The sequence below is a fragment of the Mustela nigripes genome, chromosome 14 (assembly GCF_022355385.1).
Source record: "Mustela nigripes isolate SB6536 chromosome 14, MUSNIG.SB6536, whole genome shotgun sequence".
Lineage (NCBI taxonomy): Eukaryota > Metazoa > Chordata > Mammalia > Carnivora > Mustelidae > Mustela > Mustela nigripes.
Genome location: NC_081570.1, coordinates 54,262,156 through 54,287,169, shown reverse-complemented (window position 1 = coordinate 54,287,169; position 25,014 = coordinate 54,262,156). Strand labels below are relative to the sequence as shown.

At 41.7% G+C, this 25,014-nt stretch overlaps 1 protein-coding gene across 7 annotated transcripts in view; it reads right to left on the bottom strand.

The window, feature by feature from the left end:
* Nucleotides 1-25,014, bottom strand: part of PDE4B (phosphodiesterase 4B) — a 551,888-nt gene that overhangs the window by 35,245 nt on the left and 491,629 nt on the right. For 6 of the 7 annotated variants that reach the window (XM_059375023.1, XM_059375021.1, XM_059375022.1 and 3 more), the window contains one exon: nucleotides 5,585-5,697. In XM_059375023.1, coding sequence (XP_059231006.1) covers nucleotides 5,585-5,697 — 113 coding nt within the window. Of the gene's footprint in view, nucleotides 1-5,584; nucleotides 5,698-5,986; nucleotides 6,406-25,014 lie in introns of those variants that run through there. The other variant, XM_059375026.1, reaches the window with a different exon arrangement.

The following is a 25,014-nucleotide window of genomic DNA, read 5'->3' as shown; positions in this document are numbered from 1 at the left end:
ACTCAGCACCACGTCTGCACAGATAACAGAAAGCTGTAAAATTAGTTCGGCTGTCGACACTGACTGTCCCAACCATAAATGCAAGAGCTGCAAGACCCCATGGAAACAGTCTTCTCCAACTATTTCGTTTTGTAGATAAAGAAAGGCAAAGATTCCTAATGAATTAACTGTTTACGGGAATATTCCTAAATGGAGGCAAAGCTAGACTTCAAACTCATGGCTTCAACCTAGGCTCCTTTCCCTTTGATGCCTCCAGTTCTATAGAAGTCTGAGAGAAAAGAGAGAAAACTTGGATCGAAAATGTTCAAGTGTCCCAGCTGGCTGTCAGAACTGATTTTCCTTCTATTCTTCCCTCGAATCGAGGTCATTTCTAACATGTGCAGGGCCACATAAATAGGTCTGAATAAAGACAGAAATCAAGCTACCTCCAATGCTCTTCCTACCTCAACAGACATCCCTTCCTAGCAGCTGGGAAGGTCAACATGAAGTACACATTCTTGAATTTCCTGGTTATGGCCGTGCAGGGGGACCTAGCTCCAGGACCGTGCCCTGTCCCATTTCTTCCCCCAAAGAACACGCCTTCCCACACCCTTCTGGCACCACCTGCCCGTACAAGCTCCTCCCACACACTTCTTTCAAGCTCAACTGCTGCTTCTTGGCTACTCTTTGGGCCCAAGTGAGTTCCTGCAGCATCTCTAGGAAAGAGACCTGCACAGGCCCTGGAACAGGTTTCAGAACCATTGGGCAGAGAATGCAGGGGCCCAGTGGATGCAACGTGGTCCTGGGCAGACACCACAGCTGCCCCTGGGCCCTGCCGGCTTCTCACCTCCTGCAGCAAAGCGCAGCCAGTGGACAAGCCCAGGCTCTCCTAGAGCAAAGGATCCAGGAAAAGGACCCCTCGTGCCCTAAGGGTGGGAATGCTCTGTTTGTATCTTTTAACTTTGGGCAAAAGTAGAAGTAATCCCCTCCAGTGATTGGTCACCTGCCTATTATCTTCCTGACATAGCTCTGAGAGGAACCTGTTGACCAAGAAGATCTATTCCCTTCTTGGTTCTGCTGGATCTGACATTTCCCATACTTATTGATTATTCAGTTAGAAAGAAAATGACTTGCCCAAGTGTGGGGCAAACAGACTATCAGAGTCACATTCCAGTATCCTGTGGCTTGAGTCCCGAGGGGCTCTAGGCTGATAGAACTATATGAGTTTATTCCTTTCCACCCAAGAGCACAGGCAATTATCTGCCTTTACTTTCAATACTCTCGTGCAGACACACCTGAAGAACCGGAAAAATAAACCTGCGTGGCCAGAAGGACTCACTTCCCCTTTGATGGTATCTGCCGCTGACTTCAGGATACCTTCAAAGGAAAAGGACCTTCTATCTCCCTGTCTTATCTTACAGATTTCCTTAGCAAACCTGGACTGAAGGGCTAGGTCCTGAGGCTTCATTCTGAAGACTCTACTGATAATATGCAGGACTGCTCTTCTCAACAATGAAACTTGCATTTTCACCGAGAGAGGGACCAAAACCTTTGTCCTACACATAAAAACAGCCCCAGGACAAAGCTGGTCAAGAAAGAACAGGAGAACCGGAGAGTGTTTTTGGGGAAGTCAGGCTAGTGACAAGCTGCTTGAACAGAGCTCCTCGCTGAATACCACAGCATGTTCATCTTTTGAAAAACCTTCAACATGCTGGGTATAAATGACCCCTTTGATACTTTCCCCTGAAAAGTTGAGGCGACAGACTCTGCTCCTGAGTAAAACTCCCTGTCCTTGCCAGTCCCAACTACGCCTCACTGGGATTGTTTTGTGCTGGGCCTTCCTCAGCCACTGTTGTTGCAACTCTGTACTTTTCTGACGGAGTCTGTCAGGAAGGAGACAGGAAATTCTAGTCACCCGCACAGCAGCTGCGCCATTCCTCCTATCCTCCTCCAATGACGTCGGTTGGCTTTGGTGACACGAGGTCAGGAACTGAGCCACAGCGAAGGTCAGGAAGATAGGTCAGTGTTTATGCCGTTGTTGGGCTGGGGATCCTGCTGGGGCTATTTGCTTTCTTCCTTGCTATACTGTTTCTCTTTCCGTTCCTCTTTTTATAATGCAGAGCCAAAGCATCCTGTTTTGAAAACATCTGACTGTTTTGTCACCGAGGAACTCATGCTCTGATGCGTTTAGGCTGAAGTGTAAGACAATTCTTCTAATTCAGGAGGCGATAAAAGTTGAAACAAAAATTAATGAACAAGTCTAAGAAGCCAAATTGTTGTTACAGAAAACAGTTAAAACAGTTCTAACACGTCTAACTGAACTTGGGCTGCTGGCAGAAGGTTCACTTGACATCCTTTTCATCTTGCAAAACAATGTCATTGCCTCATAAAACTGCTGAATTTATTTCATCTTTGGGGAAAAACAACCTATAATATTAACCCGGCTGGCTGCATCTTTCTCTATAATCCTGTAATTCCATCTGGCCTGTGGCCAGCATTAAGAGAAATGAAGGAAATTGGGGTCTAGAGGGAGACTATGTTTCTAGAGGTCACAGAAACAGTTCCTTACCTCTCAGACTCTGAAATGCACTTGGGAAAACCAGTTATCAACTTTGAGTCACAATTTTCTTCAAAATATAAAAGGGTTGAGAAAAACAATAAACACACAACCCTACCCAGACGGGGTAAATATGAAAGACTGCTTGTTTTTCCTGCACTGGGCATGGTCAACTCTCTACCATTTGCACATTCCCAAACATCCCCCATGCAAAGAACTGGCTGAGTAGGTAAAAACTCAGTAACTCACTTAGCTGATCAAAACTAAGGGCATATAATTTTTGCAAAGATGTAGTGGCTGCTATTAAGAAGTCTTCATTTATTGAATCTTTACTACCCAGCAGGTGCCTTGCGAGTGTTTCAGATGCATTATCTCATATAATCTTCACGGTGACTCAGTAAGGTAGGTACCACTTTTATCCCTGTCTTACAGATGAAAAAAATTAAGACTCAGAACAGTTAGGTAAGTTAGCCAAGGTCAAGTAGCTAATAAATAATAGACATAGGATTTGAACCATGATCTTTTGACTCCAAAGGCCATGCTTCTCACATACTTCCTGTACAGAATATCTTCACACTCCCTTCCACATCTATAACTCAGAGATTTGCCATGGCTCCTTCGTTCAGTGAGGGGAAGCAAAAGATGATCAGATACAATTACATAGTGATGATGATGATGATGATGATATTTTTAAACAGTGACTTGGATGGAATGTTCAAATAATTTCAACCACATTCAAAATTAAATGTGGGACTTTATTTTTACCACAAGTAATTAAGTCCCCCCCACCTTGCCCAAAACTGATATAGATCAATTTCTTTTTGGTGGCCACAAAAATATTCTTATATTATGTTATACGTGCCATAGATTAAACTTTACCTGAAACAATTATATGGATAATCAGGATTTGTTGGGGTGGGGGGGAGATGGTTGCTAAGTAACAAGAGAAAGAGATCTTTTTCAAATAAAAATGACTTCAGCTGTCAGTTGAACCTATTCCTCCTCTGTATAATTGCTTTGCCCTGCAACCTTTCCACTGTAGCTGCAGAAAGTAGGTGTGCACGCCTTCTCCTTAAGCTGTGTCTGCATGAAGGGTTAGCTCTCTCTTTAGGGTTAGCTCTATTCAACTTTCATTGCTTCCTGCATAGGACACCATAAAGGAGGAGCGGAAGCCTTGAGTGATTGGAATTCTCACCAGGACTTACACAGTCCTTGGTCTCGGAGCCTTATTGACCACTACACTGAATATGGGAAGTTTTTAAAACAAATTTGCAAAACAGATGATGTTTAATTTCAGCACTCCAGACAGAAACCGGATCAGAATCTACAAGGCATTAACACTCAAAATGAAAAATAATGACAATCTGCAGCTTCTCAATGAGAATTCTTTTTCTCTCCTGGAGTTAGTTGGCTACTTTATCTTAGCAACTCAAGAAGAAAGTTCAGCATGTCTTTTATAGCAAAACCTGCTGAAAAACTACCCTTAAATATTGAATCTACATCTCAAATGTGTATCAATGCTCACAACATGCAGTAGAGAATCTGTTCATGTTCCAAAGTAGGCTAAAGCATGTGTAAAAATCTTTTCACTTGGAATCTAGCGTGGTTTGGAGAAGTTACGCAGTTAAGCCCTCCTCATGGGGAAGCAGTTGGTTGAGATTTACAACAGTCTGGAAAATCCCAGAATTTTGTTTTCCACTTGAGAACTTCAGAAAAAAGTCAGCAAATAGTTAAATTTCAAAACTTTTCTTATTTTTTCCAACTTGAACCTAAACTAAAATCTGAGAGACTTATTTCATTTTCTGTCCTTTTGTTAACGAAGAAACAAGAGTAAAAGGAGTCCGTTCCTCCACCCATAGCCCCCTTCAAGATCTCCTAAGGACGCAAAGCTCCCTCTGCTCAGATCCTGTGAGCAAGAACCAATAAGCCTTGATAGGAAGGTGATACTTTTAATCCCAGGAAAAAGAGAAGAGGGACACACATTCCCTAGTAAACCTCGGGGCTGGAAAGGGCATGTTGGCAGGTGTGGAGCAAAAGCTCTTCCCGGCCCCAGAACCATAGGACAGTAAGACAATACCTCAGGCTATGATGATTGGGGATTCTTAAAATGTGTACTTATAAGGGTAGAGAGTTAAGGTTTTCCATTAAAAACAAAGCAGTCAGTATATACATAAATGCACACACATCATATATATTTATAAAATTAACATTCTCGGTCGGGGGGGGGCACAAACAAAAGTAGCAACTCTCACTGCATAAATTAGCACTCTAAACCCAGGCGTTAATTAAACAAATGATATAATGATAGATAATTAGAACTCTTCTACACTAAGTTTTGTCTGGGGATTGTAAACAAAACTATTTCTTTGCAGTACGGGTGGAACTTAATTTCAAATAATTCTACTTTGAAAAGCAGCAAACTTTTAGGAAATAACTTTCTTTTTTGGAGATAAAGTATATTGTTTCCTTTCTTCTTCTTCTTCTTTTTTTTTTTTTTTTTTTATCTTAGGTTATGCCAGCATCACAAAAGAAATGTCAGAAAATCCCAGAATGTCCTTCTGAGAATAATTTTGGAATTTATAAAACTTCAGGGCGAACCATTTCTCCACTGATATACGGAGGTCACATTATTTTCTTGTCCAAAAAACATGTCTAACACCTGATTGCAATGTCAAGTGTTATCCAGTTTACCATACAAATTCACTCCGATGTTATCTTCCTGACCATTGTTTTTTTAAAAAAGGGGGATTTCATTTGTTCACGAGTAAGCTTTATAAGCACCCTCTCCCCTTAAACATACACCCAACTACATCAATAACAAAGAAGTATGGTTTCTGGGAATTCAAGCACACGGAGGACTTTTTAACTTTTGCCGTAGCATGCAGACACTCGCCAAGCGTGGCACTTGGGGACAGAATCTTCCGAGGCAGCTCAGCAAACTCATTCTGACCGCCGGTGTCCTCGGATGCACCGCGGCCGCAGGCAGAGGCCAGGGGAGCCCAGGGGAGCGAGTGGGGGAGCTTTCAGGAACACGCTGTCATCTCTTACCTTGTTCGAAGCCATCTCACTGACAGAGCGGTAGGTCTGGATGGTCTCCAGCTGGTCTAAGCACCAGTCCAATTCCTCCAGCGTCTCCATCGCTAGTTTTTGATAAGATTCTTCTGCAAACAAACACACAGGCATGTAGTCAGGCTGCAGCGGCTGCAGGCTGTCCATAGCCGAGTCCCCGCCGCCGCCGCCGATCCCGGAGCTACTGAAGGTGGCCCCGTGCTCCTTCATTATTTGCGCGCCGACTCCTTCCTTCCAGCTCTCTCCACCGGGAGAACAAATCACCGCGGTGCTCTGCCCGGGACGGCTGGTGCCAAGTTTTCACCACCGCCCCCCGCCGCCCCCCCCCCCGCGCCTCCCCCCACCCCGCCCCCCCGCGGGGATGAGGTGTCCGCGATCTACCAAGAAACTTCCTCTGAGGCAGGAGGCGGGGAACCATCTCTTAGCTGCTCATCTGCATACATGCGTCCTAAAACTAAAGGCAGAAGCAGTGAGTTTTCTCAGGCTCTCGCTGCCTTAGTCATCCTGGGGCTCTTTAGGGTGCGTGATGTCATTTCTGAGTGTTTGCAGTCTGGAGGAGAAATGAGGAAAGCCTTTTCTCATTCTGCTTTTCTTCTAAACGAAACACACACCGTCGACCACATGGGAGAGGCGGGGGGACCCAGAGTTGCGTTGGAAGGCTACAGAGTCATTCATTCCCAGGCATGTGTACATGTTGGAGGAACTTTTAACTCGGCAAGCACTGACCCACGCAAGCGAGAGGTGTAGGCTCTTCCTCCCCAATTCTGAATCCCTCCTTTAAGGAAAGGTAAGATGAGGTTTCCCTGATAGGAGAGGGTCTGAGAGAAACTGGAGTTTTACAGGAATACGTTTACTGGCCCCAGTAGGCAGCTCTTGTTATACTAAACAAAGCTTAAAACTTCTCTTCTGCAACTGCCAGGGTCACAGGGAAATTCTGAACCGGACTTTCAGGTGGAGCCTGATGTGAACACAGCAGATTTTCACTTGGATCAAAGTCCGGGGGGGTGGGGGGGGGGGCTCTGATTTGTGGTTGTGGAACTCAGGACTTTCTGGAAATACTTCTTGGTGGTCCATTCAAAGAATATTGTTTTTAAGATCAAATGTGTTACTGGATAATAAAGCTCTTTCTGAATGGTCACAACATGTCACTCCATACCCAAACGTTTGTGAGTCTAAACTAAATACTCAAAAGACTATTGACTTAAGAACTCTATGTTAATAAACACTGAATTAACTTTATGAATGCTGGATGAATGAACGAGGAGGCTACAGACAGTGATAAAAGTCAGTCAGACTCTCCTGCATCCGTGCCTGATTTTGAGGGGAACAACAGTTACTCATTCCATCAAGCTTTCTGCCATGCAAACACACAGTAGGCACTAATAAAATTAAAAATCTTGTATGGCATTCTATTACAGAGATGATGGCATACATTCCTGTCAAATTTAGAATACATATTTCCTATGTTCACACAGAAATCTAAGGGAGACCACATACCCTTTTATTATTATTTGACATTTTCTGTGTGTGACGCTCACATTTCAAGCAGAACAGAGAATTAGCACAAGAGAGACCCCAGGGGACTGGGATTGCTTGTCCACAGATGCACACTTCTGAGAACAGATGTTTTATTTATCCCTCAAATATGCATACACCTCAGGATAATGTGGGGTTAATATTCAATATCCTGTATGTCATACTTAAAAAGCCACAAAACCACTGGAGGTGACTTCCTCCATTTTTTTTTCACACTCCTCAAAAATGTGCAGACGAGAATTGAAGTGTTTTCAGTAAAACTCATCTGAAGCCAGACTTACACATAACCTTCTTCTCCTTCCCTCCTCAGTCTTGCTGGGCTGCTTCAACGTGCAGAATCTCATGGCTTACTCGGTAGTGCGTTCCAACTGCCCCGCCCCCAGTTCCTTCCAGAGAGCACTTCTTCCCAGGAAGCTTTTCCTCAACTACCAGAACTCTCTCATCCCATCCCCAGCCTCTCATCAAAGGAAAAGTCCAAGTACTTCTCAATTACTTGGGCTTTACTACCTTGGTGTCTTCTGCATCACAATCCCCGATTTTTAGTACCTAAGATGCTCTGAGACTTTTGAATGGACTTTTGAATGGACAATGACCTTTTGAACGCAAAAGGACTGTAAGATGATCTACCCCATTTCCCTTCATGGAGAAGGAAAAAAGGGATCCAATTTCCACTCAGGGTTGACAATGGAATTATAATAATTATAGCAGCAGAAGCACTAGGAAGGAGGAGGACATTTCAAAGATCCACCAATGCACAGCTCACCTACTGTCTGTGACCCAGCACAAGCACAGGTGAGCTCCCAGAACTGGTACAGTAGTGACATGCCCGTGACCAGCCAATGCATGTGACAGGCCCTTACCCTACTGCCCTTTCTTATTGTGGTCAGCTACAGTATTTTTTTTTTTACATTTTTTTTTAACCTTTGATTTTTTTAATCTTTATTTTTTTATTTTTTATTTTTTTATGAACATATAATGTATTTTTATCCCCGGGGTACAGGTCTCTGAATCGTCAGGTTTACATACTTCACAGCACTCCCCATAGCACATACCCACCCCAATATCTATAACCCCCACCTCCTGATCCCCTGGCCCCCAGCAACCCTCAGTTCGTTTTGTAGCTACAGTATTTTTTAAGGGAAAGTTTTTTGAAGTTAGTGTGGAAGTTATTGAGGATTTGCTCCTTTTTAGATTCTTTTATTTTTTTCTTAAAGATTTTATTTATGAATGACAGAGAGAGACCACAAGAGAGGGAACACAAGCAGGGGGAGGAGAGGGAGAAGCAGACTACCCCACCCCCACCCCCACCCCCAAGCAGGGAGCCCCAAATGGGGGTGGATCCTAGGACCCTGGGATCATGACCTGAGCTGAAGGCAGATATTTAGTGACTGAGCCCCCCAGATGCCCCTCCTTTTTAGATTCTTAATATATAGTCAAGACTCTGTGTCCCATTTTAGACCCTACCGCCTACCAGATACTCGGTAAATATTCAGAGGAACAGAGACCAAAGTGCCTGCCTGAGCAGCCTGCAAATACTTGGCTACCCAGAGACTGAATGGGGAATCTGTAGACTGTGGAGAGAGCACCAGCTTTGGAGTGAGACTCATGTATTTTGAGTTTCTCTTCTACCGTTGACAGTGCGATCCTGGAGCTCAGTTTCCTACATCTTAAAATAAAGATAAGAATACTTATTTCATGAAGTTATAAAGGGATTAGAGACAGAGTATATAAAGCTTCTGGTAACGGTAGCCAGCTCTCAGTAGATGAGCAATACATAGGAGTGTAACTATTAGTGCTAATCCAGTAACCCAGAGGCCTGGCATTTGGGAGTGGGGAGGAACAGGAAGGGAGAGAGAGGACTTGTGCACCCCAAGAAGGGGTTTACAGGCCCAATCAGCTATGTAATTTGCAGGGTCCAGTGCACAATGAAAATGGGGAGAGCTCCTTGTTCAAACAGCAAGAAAAGTGCTGCTGAATGTCGGAAAGTATGAAGCTCTTTTTCTTTCTTCTGGAGTCTCTCTCTCACCTTGTCATGGTGGTCTTTTGTTTGTGTGTTTTTGTTTAAATAAACTTTTTATTTTAGAATAACTCTAGATTTGCAGAAAAGTTGCAAAGCAAATACAGAGAGTTCACAGATAACCCACCCTGAGGTTTCCCTATTGTTGACATCTTACATTATTATGGCACATTCAGCACAATTAATGCGTGGTCTGCTGTCTTTTATTTTCTCTCTGATACTGTGTTCCCTCGGGCATAAGGATACCATGAGAAGAGTGCAGAACTTCACAGGACCCCGGGCCCTGTATCTGGTGACTAGGGCAACAGACAGTTCACAAGTTATGGAGGTACCCCTAACCACTAGCTGCCAGACTGATGCTCTGGGGAAGTCAGACATTTCTCTTGCCCACAGTACTGACGCCTCACTCCACAGCAGCTAGTCAGTTCCTAAGGATGCTACAAGCTCTGCATTGAGGCATACTAGATACCTAGGTCAGGGTAGGACAAGAGGCTCCCTCCCACCAAGACATAGCCCATCTCCCCTGGTACAGATGCCAGCCCAGTCCAGGATGGCTGCTACCATGCCCCATCTGAGACTTGGCAAGTCACACATGCCCAACTCAGACCCTCTCTGCACCTGCACCCAGGGCCCCTCTGTGAGCGGATGGCAAGGATAAGGGACGCTGGATGAATTTAGGGGTGCCAGGGAATCCGGGAAACAGGTAGCTGAGAACATGTCCAGGGGAGGCAGGCAAGTGGCTGAAAAAGGGTATGAGAGCATATGAGCCAAGGCTCCAAGCCACTGGGTATACTCTATTTTCCCCTCAGACTTCACTTCCAAACACAAGATTAAAGACCAAATTATTATAAAATTCAAGACAGCAGCGAATGGCCCGGCTGGATGTGGGGCTCTCTGCACCTTGCACAGGCTGCCTGCCCGTGAAACTGGTCATTTCCTGTCTTGCAAAGATGGCTCTGAGAAGGAACAATGCTTAATGCCACAGAAGCAAGTCTCAAGGGGCTAAGAGCAGGTGATGGGACCACGTAGAGTCATGGGGTTGACTCTACATGGTCCTATCACCTGCTCTCAATGCAGAGCTTGTGGCCCTATTTGTCACAAATTTCCAAAGGCACAAGGAAAACCAACCTCCTATGTGTCCTTCCCTCTAAGAAAGTGGAAAAGGAACATTTACTTCCTCTTGTAAGTCTGGTAGGTATTGCATTTGACCCTGAGAAACAGGAAGAGAAGATGGGTAAATAATTATAGTTAATATTAATCTGGTAATAATATGTGGCATTCATAAAGCCCTCTTCCCAAAGGAGCGCCAAGCACACTACTCATTTATCCTTGCAACATCTCTGTGATAGCCACCAAAGAGGTATGATTATCTCGAATTTACCTTAAGGCACAAGCCAAGAAGTCAGAGGTTGAATTATTTAGAGCAAGATTCCTGGCAAGACCGTATCTTGGTCTATGAACTAAAGGATTCAGCTCTGCACTAAAAATGCACAAATCTCTGAAAATGCTGATTTAAAGTGGTGTCTTACCCTTGGGTATTTTCTATTTAAAACTGTGTAACTGCTTTCTTAAATGTTGTCACCTTCTTGAGTCTCCTCTTCCGTTTTCTGCTGTATCTAACGCAGTCAGTAGCACAGGAAGGCTGTGCAGTATTTACTCTGAAGACCTGGTGTGGTTCTGGTCCTTCATCTTGCTTCAGTGGCTGACCTAAGGCAAGTTACCTAAGTGTGCTAGGACTAAATTTCGTTATCTTGAAAATGAGGGTTAAGAAGAAGACTTACCTTATTATCACACGGAAGGTACAATAGGAGAATGCACACAAAACTGTTGACATTTAAGTATTGTGCATGTTATGTCAATAGCACAGTTATTATTACAGATGGGATATAGGTACCTTAGAGAGAATTAGAGAGAAGCAAAAATTTGAAATGATAAAAATGTAAAAAGTCACATTTTTACTAAGATCTCCATTATTAAGGAGCATGTCTGTTCATATATGCACATGGAGATCATATGATACAAACTGTTGAGTTCTATTCTTTTCCTCGGTCAATGAGAGCCCCTTTTCTGTTTTAATACTTTTCCAATTCAGCTAATGGTTACCCCACATTCCAATTTCCCCAGTTTTTTCCCCCACACAAAGCCAGTAGAAGAGTGTGTGTGTGTGTGTGTGTGTGTGTGTGTGTGTGTAGAGAGAGAGAGAGAGTTGTTGGAAAGGACATACCCAGAGATGGGATGGGAAAGGGTAATGAGAAACCTCAGTCTGGTTACAAAGAGCTAACTCCTCATAGCCGGAAAACATGGAAATAGATTTTAGCAGTAATGAAGTTAGTGGCCCAGCTAATAACAGACCTCAAGTGCCCTAAGAGTTGGCCCCTCACTCAGGGTAGGCAAGTGCAATTTTCCCACTGATCTCTGGGAAAAGTGGAGACAGAGGCCCCTTCCACACCTGTATCATTTAAACTTTGAAACCCTAAGTGTCATAATTCTAATGCAGATGAGAACTCAGCAAGTGCGAGCATCACATTATAGCCCAAATACAATTTTTTTACACAATAACTCAATGCATTTTTTATTGCATATGATTGACATACAAAAGAGTGGTGCATGTTTAATATGTATATCTTGATGAGTCTGAAGATAAGCATACACCTGTGAAGCTGTCATCATAAACAATGACATAAACTTAACCAACACCTCTAAAAGCTTTCTCCCTCCCTCTGTGTGTGTGCATGTGTTATGAGAATAGTTAACATAGGATCTACCCTCTTAACCAATTTTTAAGTATATGATGCATTATTGTTAACTATATGCACCACACTATACAGTAATCTTTAGGACTTAACTCACTTCCATATCTGAAACTATGGACCTTTTGATCAACACCTTCCCAAGCCCCTTTCCCCCAAACCTTGGCAACTACCGTTCTACTCTCAGTTTTCATCTGTTTTATTATTTTAGATTCCTGATACTAGGGATCATTCTAAATGCAATTTTAAGATAGCTCTGTATATATCAAAAACCTATCAATCTAGTCATTCCACTTTCTACCCAAAGATAGCACACAACAAAGAAATGTAAATAACCTCTTATTTAGCTGCCTCACATAACCCAACTAACTCTTCCCAGTAGCAAAGCTGGTAGTTATTTGCAAGGTTGTGTAGTAGTTAAATTAGTCAGAACAACTCCACATGCAAAAAGGGATGACTCTAATAAATATAAATATCAAGCAAGAGAAACCAGATATTGCAAAGTGCATAAAAATGGGATTCGACATACGAAGTTCAAAGGAGGCAAAAATGAATCTACAATATCAGAAGTCAAGATACTAGTGACTGTGGAGGGCTAGTAACTGGAAGGGACTTAGCAGGGGTGGGAGGGCTTCTACAGGGACTGGTAATGGTCCATTTCTTCCTCTGACGACTAGTTACATGAATGTGTTCATTTTATGAAAACTCAATGCCTCCTAACACTTGTGATTTGCACACTGTTCTCCATCTTTCTGATTTTCCAAGCATGCTTTCAACAGATAGTCCTATCTAGGGAAGCCCACTTGAAAAAACAAAGAACAGGATTTCTTTAAAAAAACACCCATTTCCTTTCCTTTTGTTGAACTATAGCAATGGATATCAACAGAATTCGAATAAATCCAGCACAGCTGAGAAACACCTCCTCCAAATGTTAGTTTATATTGCATACACCAGCATACTCCTATGAACTCAAAATTCACATGGCAGTCTGACCCAGACGTTCATAAATCCTGAGGGTGCCATTCCTTTATGAGCAGTGTAACCTCAGACAAGGTATCCTGGCTACGCCCCCTTCTTTACCTGTAAAACAGGAAGACGGCATAAACAGCTATGAGAATGAAGGGAAGCAACCCATGCCAGTGTTTGATACAGTGCTAGCATGTGTCAGGAAATTTTTGTTGCCCTGACCCCGTCTCCCCTATCCCCAGCCCTCTCCCTGTTTCTGGTTACTTTCCTGCAGATAGATTGCCACATATCTGATAGCTGAGTTGGGTGGAGTTTTGGCCTGGTCCTAGGGAGAGGAGCATGTGTAAGTGGCCATGAAATCCTGAAGTGTCCCTCCCACTGTCTGACCTCAGACAGACCTGCCTCTTGGTAGGGTTAGAGTTTGTTGGTGTTCACTTCTAAAATATAGATCTGGCCTGATATATCATTCTGCTTTCACTGAATCCTGACTGATAACACCAGACCAGTCAGTGGACCTTCAGCTGTAGAGAACTGTACAAGAGAGCTGATTATTTATTCACTCCACAAAATACACTGAGTATTTAGTATATGCCAAGGCTGATGTTAGGGGCTGGGTGTTACAGCGACAAACAAAACATGGTCCATTGCATTGAGTGATTATATAAGAAATGCCTTTCCCATTCTCCAGAATGGTCCATCTGTTGAAACTGGGTGCCTTAGCAGCTTCCTCCCCACCCCTGCCCACTGTCCCAAATGCATACATTGCCTTGGTGAAAATTAGAAAAATGTGCCCTCTCTTGGCAGACACAGCATTTGGGCAGAAAGCTTGGGAAGTGACGCATGGGCTGAATTTCAACTCTCCCCATCACCTGGCTGAGTACCTTTGATCAGTATCCAAACTACACCATGACCTTACGCAATGGCCCAAAGACACATGGGTTGGGGTCAAAGCAGCATGGAGCTTTCCCCCACACGACCGGGAGTGCTCTGTGAAGGCGGAACACGGAACACAGAGTTACAGAAAATCCACACTTTTAAACCCCAAAATAAAGGAAACCCTTGACATTGAAAGGAAAAGTATCCCAAGATCTTCCCTAGCTCTTAATTTTGAATACCATAATAACTGAAATAGCATTAAATAGGCTCTAGAAAATAGCTTAAAATTTGAATTTGATAGACTAATTATTACCCTTAAATAGTTTTTGTTTTTGTAGACAAAACTTCTAAAGCAAGGATTCCACAGCGGGGAAAAAAATATTAAAGAAGACCTTTATCAGGGAAACTAAGAAACCACTCTTCTGATCCTTGGAAGTGAGAAGCGTGTATTAATTGGATTCTCTGTATTCAGCTTATGACTCTAGCTTTAGCCACAAGCTTCTAACCCTATAAATGTCTTCTCTAGGTTCTTTGTGCCTTGAAGTTAGCAGGCTTATTTCATTCCTCCGTTGCTCCTCACAGCGCAATATTTGTTAAAATGCAAAACAGTTTCATACATATGGAAATCAGCCTCTTTATTTCAAGGTGTTAAGTTGTGGCTATTGGCCTATTTATTTAGTGGTCTTGGATATGACCTTTTCCCTTTTACTAGCAATACTTTTCTTTTCATTTTAAGTTCTTATGTCCAAAGGTATTTCTTTTCTTCTGATGAATATGTGATAAATGAAATCTACCTGGGTTGGAGTGCAACATTTCGAGAAAGCATGTTGCATAAACCTTGAGTAAACTATTCTTAGAACAAATCACAGAAACTGGAAGACATTTATACATTCTGTAACACAGTTCTTCCAAAGGCAGCTTGTAAGCCCTATGCGGCCTTTCTCTAGGCAGGACTTTGTCAATGTGTCTTTATAAATATGGAACTTTGCAATTGCATATGACAGGGATTTCACTGTGGGTGGATTCGTAGAAGAGGAGGTTCACAGCCCTCAAGAGAAATAACAGTGAAAAGTAGGTCATTTTGATGCCAGTTTCTTTAGCAAACTCCTCTAAGACTACAAGTTCAAAAAAAACCCTCCAGTCACAACTAGCTTTTGCACATATAACTTGACAGTTTACCAAGTACTTTCACAGGCAAATCTTAGTTTTTCCTTGAAAAATAAATCCCATGAGATAGAAATTATTTTTTGTCATAATTAGAAATTTAATATATGCACAAGTGATATATTTCCATTCCTTCCCCAATCAAAAATATCAATGATCATTCATCAGAAGATACTTTTAAGGGACTGAAAAGAAGAGATAGAAATTTTTATTATGCATTATTAAAATCTTCCATTGTGCATGTGAGGAAGTTGAGGCTTGTTGGTGTTTAATGATTTGCTCAATCATCCAATGAGAGAGAGAGATGATTTGAGAAATAGAGAGGAAGGATGGAGGGAGGAAGGGAACCTAACTTCTCTGATTTTAATTAAATTCCATGGTAATTTTTACTAAGCCATGGGGCCTGTTATAAACAAATGGTCCAACTTTTTCTTTCACCCAGGTGGGCTTAGGGCAAAATTGTTGTTTGGATGCACCAGCCTCAACCTCTGTTGCCTTCTGCCCTACCTCCCCCTCTTCCAATGTCCTTCCCCTTATGGAGGCCTGCTCTTCAGAAGGACTCTGACTTTGGCATTTGCTTACTAATGGGAATCTGTACTCATCTAGACAATAACATGCATCATCAGTGGGAAAAAGTGCTCAAGGAACTTCACTGTCTGCCTATGTTAGTGTTAAAGACCAGCGACACAAGAAATTGATCAAAGTTGAAGGTAAGTTGCTATCCAAATATTTTTCTAATACATTAAATATATGCAAGAGATATTTATGAAGAATATATAATAGTGGTTAAAAGCTTGATCTCTGGAACCAGACTGCCAGGACTCATATTCCAATATCACCACTTAATGTTACCTAACAGTAAAGAAGTTACTTAACTTCTCTATGCCTTAGTTTCCTCCCCACTGTGATGAGAATAAAAACAGTAACTCTATAATAGATTGTAGTATTTAATTAGTAAATAAATGTAAAATGCTTAGGACAGCATGTACTGGATAAATATTGACTATTTCTTGTTTGTTGGACATGACATAATAAAAAAAAATGTTTTGAGTAGATTTGACACACAATTAGTTTTAGGTGCACAACACAGTGATTCAACTTCTCTAAAGCTTATGCTATGCTCACCACAAATGCAACTATCATCTGTCAGCATAAACACAATTACAGTATCATCCGTCACATTCCTTATGCTGTGCCTTTTGTTCCTGTGATTTACTCATTCCATAACTGGAAGCCTGTGTCTCCTATTCCCCTTCACCCATTTTGCCCCCCCTCCTCCTAACCGCCATCTCCTGAAACCATTTTATTCCCTATTATTTACAGGTTTGATTCTGGGTTTTGTTTGTTTATTAATTTGTTCTTTTAGATCCCGATATGAGTGAAATCATATGGTATTTGTCTTTCTAAATCTGACTTATTTCACTTAGCATAATACACTCTAGGAACATCGATGTCATTGCAAATGGTAACGCATCTTTTTTTATGGCTGTGTAATATATATGTCTATATATTATGTAATATATATGTATATGTCTGTATATACACACATATACACACATACACAATATATGCTATATACGCTATTATAAATGTCCACCTATATACATATATATATACACACAAACATATATGCACATACCAACATATATACACACCATATTAATGAATAGATTTTTTGAGTGCCTATTATATCTTAGGCTCAGCAGGAAACTCTGAGGATATAGCGGTAAATTTTACAGACATTGTTTTTGCTTATTTTAAACCTATATTCTAGCAGAAATAGACAATTACACAAGAACTTACTTAATTAAAATTGAGAAAGGAGCTAGTAAGAAGTGTAGATTGTCCTAAGAATTTGCCACAGGGATAACAGGGGACCCAAAAATCTGAGGAGCGGGGATGTGACAGAGGGAGTTCAGGGTAGTTGTGCCTTGGAAGGTTATGAGATTCAAAGGAGTAAGAATTGGGTACAGGGGCATCTGGGTGGCTCAGTCGGTTGCACGTCCGACTCTTGGGTTTCAGCTCAGGTTGTGATCTTGGGGTCTCGGGATTGAGTGCTCTGTAGGTGAGGAGTCTGCTTCAGATTCTCTCCCTCTGTCCTTCCCCCAGCTCTGTCTCTCTCTCTCTCTCATTCAGTCATAAATAAATAAATATTTTAAAACAAAACAAAACAAAACAAAACCCCCTTGGGTACAAATAGGAAAGAACATTCTAGACAGGGATAACAGCAGGGTAAGCTTACTGAACTGAGAGCAGTACCTGGCAGGAACACAGAGAGAAAAAGAATAGTATGGGAAGTTTAGATCAGGTTGTACACAGCCAAGGAAGGCCATGGAGAGGACTTTGGACTTCATTCTGAAATCAATGGGAAACCTTTTTGGAGCTTTATCAAAGGAGTGGCCTAGCCAAATTTGCATTTTAAAAAGATTCGTCCACTTGCAATTTGAAGAATAAACTTGAAGGCAGGAAAGGAGGCCAGCTAAATTGTACTTAAAAACCCAGGGTCTGGAGGAAGACAAATAGGAGTTTGATTTCTGGCCCTGCCATTTGTTTTATTAGCAGTGTGAACCTGGACAAGTTACTTCATTTCTTTAAGCCTTAATTTCCTCATCCTTCCCACAGCTTTGTATATCTTTCCCACCAAGTTGTATGTGGAGTAAATGAAATATCCACATCAAAACACGTAGCATAGTACCCAGCACCTAGTAAAGTATTCATGCCAGTTGCTAGTAGCATTATTATTTATTTTATTGCAGAAACCTATGCAGGAGCTGCTGTGCCTAGAGTTACAGAGCCATGGAGAAGGAGTCAGGTAAATAGGCTTGAGATGCTCACAAGCCGAAACCAGACAGCCTCTAGGAGGATGGTATTTGGCTGGTGACCAAAACTCCCAGTCACTTCGGCTTTACAGGTCCTGAATGTGATTTTTGTCAGTGTGATTTGACTTTGTTCTGTTTATATTAGTCCAATTCACAAGAAATTGAGAAGAGACCAAACAATTTAGAGAGAGTAATAATTTGGGGGAGTTTTTCATGTCATCTAGTCATTCCACATTCCTTGACATGGGAGACCAATGTCTATTCATAAGATTGCTTGGTAAGCACAAAATCAGTGCGGGGAGGTGGGGGGATGTGAATTGGATGATTATGTCACTTTCCTCAAGTCTGAAGTATTCAACTCTACTACTGAGGTAGACTGCAGTTTTTTCTACTCTCTCTGAAGTGCCCTTCCCAGCTTTATTCACCTGGCTAATTTTTACTTCTCTTTTAGGATTCAGTCCAGAGATATCGCTTACAAGTTTTTCTAAATATTTTGAGGTTGGATTAAACTCCCTTCCCTTTATTTCCAACTGACCATATTTCATTTAAATTATTTCTCTTGGTTTATCACACCCACTCGATAACCTTCTTGAGAGAAGGGAACATATCTTCTTGCCTGATCTTTTATGCAGGACAGCATCTATCATCTAGTAAAAGCTCAAAAAATATTGTTTGCCCTGTTGACTTGCCCAACATACCAATAGATGAAATATCGATTAACCCAAAGGAATGGGGCCTCTGTTATTGAACAGTGTCAGAGAAACAATGTCAGGAATTGTTGTTCTTGGTATACTTTCTTTTTTATTAGTCATCAAACGAACCACCCTTTTTACTGATTTATTCCAAGTTACCACAATTAATGGGCTCTACATTTCTTTTGCATTCATATCTTGATTAGATGTCTAGGTTGGTTAAGTTTTTGTTTTTTGTTTTTTTAAAGTAGGCTCCAAGCCCAACATGGTGCTTGAACTCATGACTCTGAGATTAAGAGTCACATGTTCTACCAACTGAACCAGCTAGGTGTCCCTTGGCTGGCTAGTTTTAATATGGGGGACATCTAAGGAGACTTCTGCAAAATCACATGAAGAACTTGTTATTTGACTCTCACTGCAGAGCTGTGAGAGCTCCTTACTGAAGGTCTCTGCATCAAGCGATACTAGAATTCCAAATATTTTGACAACTGTCATAAGAAAGATACAAGTAAGTTTAGAGGCAGCACAGAAAGATCTTAAAGACATAGGAGAAAGGGAGATCAAGAGAGATTTGGCTGGGTAAAAAAAGAATGAATGGAATTTTGAGAGAGGAAAAAATGAGGTAAAGCAATGAACAGTATGAATAAAGGTTTAAAATTAGAAATGCACTACACCACTTTGTTCTGTATGGGGAGATCAAATACAACAGTCCTATTTGGTTAGAACATTGGGTTTTTAGTAAGGGAGCAGAGTGGAATAAATTTGTAAAAGTAGGGTGGTCAAGGCAATCTTGAAGAACTTTTTATGCTAGACTAAGGTATCTGACTTTACTTGTCAGGGAATGAAGAGTTATTGAAAATTGTTCAACAGAAGAATGGCACACACAAAGTAGTTTATAAATATCTTAATACTGTTTTACAGTTGTGCAATGCTGTGCAGTTATAGATTCCTTTCATATGTATACTCTCTTTCAATCTTCACCATAGCTTATGAGAGATGCATTATTCTCTCTATTTTATAGAGGAAGAGACTGATGTCTAGGGAGATTTAGTGTCTCACTCCAAATCCAGAATGCAGAACCTAGAGACTTGAATCTAGGCTTTCTGACTCTAAGTTCAGTGTTCTTGCTATTACAAGGATGCCTATATGAAAATGAATTATTGATCTGATAGCAGTAAATTATAAGGGCTATAGGATAGAATAAAGAATAAGCACTTGATAAATTATTAATATCAGGAAAAGTTAGGACTTAAGAAGAAATGGGGTCCCAAACTAGGGTGTTATCAGAGGGAGTGGAAGGGTTATTTATACCTTAACCCTGTTTTTGGCTGGAGTATGAAGGTTGTCAAAGGAATTTCAAGAATAGGGAGTAGAAGAGTAGAAGCAAAGGTTTTTGCCATTAGGAGTAAATATGGTAGGTGGAGAATGAAAGAGGGCTAGAAATTTTCCTGGCTCTCAGGACGTTATTAGCCAAATCTCTTCCAGCTATCTATAGGAAAGCTCCATTCACCTGGTGCTCTCCTGGGTGATTTCTCACCCAGGACTTGGGGAACTTCACCGAGTGAGGATGCATTGCATTTGACAGTCAAGTGTTGTAGAGAGCAGAAAGACTCCATATAGTCTTTCTAGTTGACAAAGCACTTTCAATTTTGCTCATTTTTTTCCACAAACAAAGCCATGAAAGTCATCTCCATATTTACAAATGAAATCATTGAGGCTCATCAAGGCAAAGGGACTTGCTTTAGAATCTGGAATTTCTGTCTTGTCCAACATGAAAGTTACTAGCCATGTGGGGCTGCTAAGCACTAACACTTGGCTGGTCCGATGTGATATGATGTAACTAGTCAGTGTGCATGGGTAATATACACACTGGATTACACGGACTTCGGGTGAAAAAAAATTGATGCAAAATAGCTCAGTAAATTTTCATATTTGGTTATATGTAGAAATTACAATATTGTAGATCTTATTAAGTAAAGAACATTATTAAAGCTAATTGCATCTGTTTCTTTTTATGCATTCAGTAGAAAATTTAAACCTATCTATGTGACTGGCGCTATATTTCTGTTGGACAGCACTGTTACAGATCACAGCCTATAGCTAGGACTTGAACACACCAACATTCATAACCCCACAGATGCTTGTCTTAAGAGAGGTAGTAATAATGATTATAGTTAACATTCATTGAGTACCAGCTGCATTTTCTAAGCACTTTACATTCATGAACTGATTTTATCTTCATCAAAATTTCATGACCTGAGTCTTATTTTATATGTAATAGATCATTTTATTTTACAGATAAAAACACACTACACACTACACTACAGCAATTCAGTAACTTTCCCAGGGTCACAGATTTAGTAGAGTCCAAATTCAAACTTAGGCAGTCTACCTCCAGTGCCATTAGGAATGCCTCCGTGACTGCCTCTGTTTGCTAAATTCCTGGGAGACATTGGGATGGGCTTCATTTTATTTTAATCTGAGAGACTTTGTATATTATCTCATTTAATTTTTGCAATAACCCCATTAAGTAGTTATTATTCCCATTTTATAGGTGAGCAAACTGAGGCCTTAGGGTTTACACAGTCTGCCCAAAGTTATACTGGATCCATGATGGAACTCAGTTTCTAATCCAGCCTCAATCTAACGTTGCTACTTGACCATGATTCGGGTCTCCTGGGGGTGATCCCCAGGCTAAACCTTGAAGTACTGACACAGTCTCTCTCCAGGGTAGCCACTGGCAGTTTATACCGTTTAGAATTGGTCCAGATGACCCCCATTCTCAGCCAAGTTTGGTAATAACCACCCTATCTGAGTCTCATTTGCAGTAATTTTTTTTCCCCTATAAGTTCTTCCACCTCAAACTCTCCTGGGATCTGATGAGAAACATTTTTTTTTTTAAAGTGGAGGAAGGAAGGGAGGGAGGGAGGGGGAAAGAAAGCAAAGAAAAGCAAAGAAAGAGAAAGAGACCAAACAAAACCAAAGGAAACTAAACGAAACACATAAAAACAGTATTCCCCTCAGGCAGTCACCAGTAGAGGTGACTGTTGATTTCAGCAGGGTCCCTGCTTCTTCCAAATCTCATCATCATCTACCCCCAGATGCGGGCCCAGTGATTTAATTAAACAGAGATAATCACAGATTTCAGAGATAAAACAGCTGGTCCTCTTGATGACACTCTTAGAAGCATCTAAGCAGCCCAGGGCTGTGTCTGAAATGAGACAGGTGGGAATGTGGAGAGTGCAGGTGTGGTGGGGGTGGGAGGAAGAAACAGAGACCGAGTCTTGCAGGCTCTCCAGGTGATTTATGGAGTTCTGGATGTGAAGGAAGACACAGAATGAATAAACTCAAGCAGTTCCATTGAGGATGGGGTCTGTGCATGGTGTGTGTGGGAAGAAAGATGAATAGCATGATTTTCGCAGCCTTGTTTGCAGGTAGACGAGCTGTTGTTTTCTGTGACAGGTTCAGAACTTCCAACTAGCATGCCTCAAAATACAAAATCAGGTCGCAGGTTTCATGGCAACCCAACTTGACACAGCAGCAAACAAAAACGGAGAATATAGAAGAAGTCAACCCCGTATGGCACAGGCAGCTCGGCTTCCTTTGGCTGGTTTCTCCTGATTTAGCAGTACTTCCGCTCTTGCCCTAATTTCCCCTGGTTTGTGAACTACGTCACTTCACTGAACTCAACTCCAGACTGCAGAAAAACAAAATTTTGTATTTCAGCAATGGTTTTCTTGGCATCTCTACCGAAGAGTCTCACTTAATTCTAACGTTCCCTTTCTATCTTTGAAGGATGGTAGCTATAAGCTGGGCTTACTCTCTCTGCTTCTCCCTTTCCAACGCAGTGTCTAGTACAGTATAATGCAGTGTCTGTTAAACCGTGATTAAAGATTTCAGTGTTTGGTTTAAACCAATATTTACCAGTGAAATCCCGCCAACATAAATGTGCAGGCAAGGTAAAAAATATTGGCTTAAATCAATCTCCCCCCTGAACACACACATACAGACAAGGACTGTAAATGTTTTATGTGTCACTTCTGACATTCTGGTCTCTTTTCTCTAGCTTCACACATGTATCCATTTAACGCAGATTCAGAGCAGCATAACCTAGATAATAGGTTCCGATAGTGATTTTTTTTAAAAGTTGCTTTTCTAGCCAAGGTTTGTTGTTGTTTAATTTGTTTTGTTTTGTTTTGTTTTGTTTTTGGTATGGTGGTTCTTCTGGCACTTACCACCCATCACTGTGTCATCTCGTTTAAAAAGTTTCCTTGAATTATGAGACTTCGTATTATTCGAAATAAGAGCAAACGAGGGAATGATGATCTTTTCCAACGTAGCTTACACTACCCAAGCTTACTGTGGAACCATACAACAGGCATTTTGAGATTAAGTCAGTCTAGTTGAGGGATTACTTTAATTTAGCTAACATTTACTGAATCAAACTTACTGACTGATTGAATTTACTGAATGAATGAATGACTGCTACACTTTGAATGAATTTCAAATCGTTGTAGCTTGGATTAGAAGTTATTTTTCTGAAACTGAATAACCCAGGCAGCCAGCAGACAGAAGGCCCCAGCTGGCACCTGGTGGCCTCAGGAGAACTGGGGAGGGTGGAGTACGAGGGAGTTTTACATGGCCAAGGCTCAGGACCAAGCCCTCAGTGAAAACTTTGAATTGCAGTTCCCATACCACACTTCCTCTTAGGGAGGGAGGGCCGGGTCTGAGATGAGGAAGGCGGAATGACTCATCTACAAAAAAGGCCACTGAAATTTACTAATGGCAAACCCTGAACAGTACCTGGCACACAACAGGCACTTAATAAATACTAGCCTTATATATAGGCAAAATCAAATGCAATAACCACCATCACATGGGTGCAGTTGAGGGTGGAATGTTCCAGTCAGGATATAGGGGCAAGAGCAATCCTATGTCTAGTAGTGATAAAAATCCCTTTGGTTTTTAACTCCAGATGCTCACGAGCCTACACGCCAAAAACCAAAGGACCATGGGAAGGACAGATAAGACAGATGTTGTTAATGATAGCAGTAATCAATTGAGAATCGGCCTGAAGAGAATATTCTAATCTTCCAAAGAACATTATGAAGTAGATTGCATTATCATTAATGTATAGAAGACAGAACAGGCCAGAACGGAGATGGGAAATGAGGCTGGAAAGGTGGCCTGGGCATATGGACTTAATGGCAGGCCCCAGTGGGGAATACACAGAAGTACAAGACATAGTCATTGCCATCCTCAGGGTATGTGTGGGAGGGGAGCAGGGAGACACAGACACAGAAGGAAAACATCAAGGGCACACCATGGGCTGGGGATTGGACCAGTGGAGAAGAACTGGGAGCGGCAAAGGTGGGCTGTACTATGAACAGAACAGTGGTTAATAAATATTGGTGGCAGTGCACTGAACTTCATTAAGAGCCAGGTAAAGGTCATCATAGAAGGAAATACATGGGGTCCATGCTGAAATGCAAAGCAATGGGGAGACATGTCTTACCGAGAAGGCGGGTGTTGAAGAAAAATGGCTCGAGAGTCAGAGTGGGTCTAATTATGAAGCAAAGCCGAGGAGTCTGGACTCCTGAAGATTCTTGAGCAGAGGAAATGCATGAGGAAAGTGGGGATTTAGGACAATTAGGCCAACAATTAGGCCAACCAATCAGATGGTTCTCAATGGGACGAAGCTCAAGTTAGGGACCCCAGGAAGACCCTAGGACAGGGATTTAAGTTTAAAACAATGCAAGCTAGAATAGAAGGTGACAACAGGAGGGAAGAAAAGAGTTAAATTCTAAGTAATGCCTGGAAGAAAACAGATGTATCTTCATAAGAGATGGTATATAGGAGACTAGGGAGAAGAAGGTGTCCAAAATGGTCACCAAGGTTTCTCATCTTATAATGAGACATTAAGAACAGAACCATGAACAAATGTGAGGGATCTGGAGGAGGGGGAGGGAGAAACATTAAGACCACCCTGAGTTTGGTGTGATTCCCATATGGCTACCAGGATTTGGGATGGGTCTCTAGTGAATGGTCAGAGCTTCAGGTATGGATTACGACAAGGATTACAGGTTAGGGACTGTGAGAACATACTACCTGGACATGGCTCTTGAGGGCATGTGTCTATCTTCTAATTGGTTCCTGGAGAAAGGTTAATATCAAATTCATAATTCCCCCAGATTATCTCACCAACTCCTTATTTTCCTCCACTCCCTCCTACCCATTTCCTTAGTACCCAGTTGCCACACAGTCAAAGCAATGCCACGTGTGATACACGTCTTGGGTGATTTCCAGCTCTGCAGGACACAAACTTAAGGCAGGGGATTTCTTTATCCCTAGCATCAGCAAGGAACTAGGCCAAATTTTCCATAGTGGAGAGAACCCTTATAGCTGGAAGGATCTTAGAGACCCAGCTCCATGGTTATAGGCAAAGAGACAAAGGCTAGGAGAAGAGAACTGACATCTCCAAGATCATCCAGTCTCCATGTAACATTGGAGACCAATTCTGAATTTTTATAGAATGTGTTGTTATTGCCACTATATTGTGCCTCACCTCTGACTAGCAATATTTAAAGTA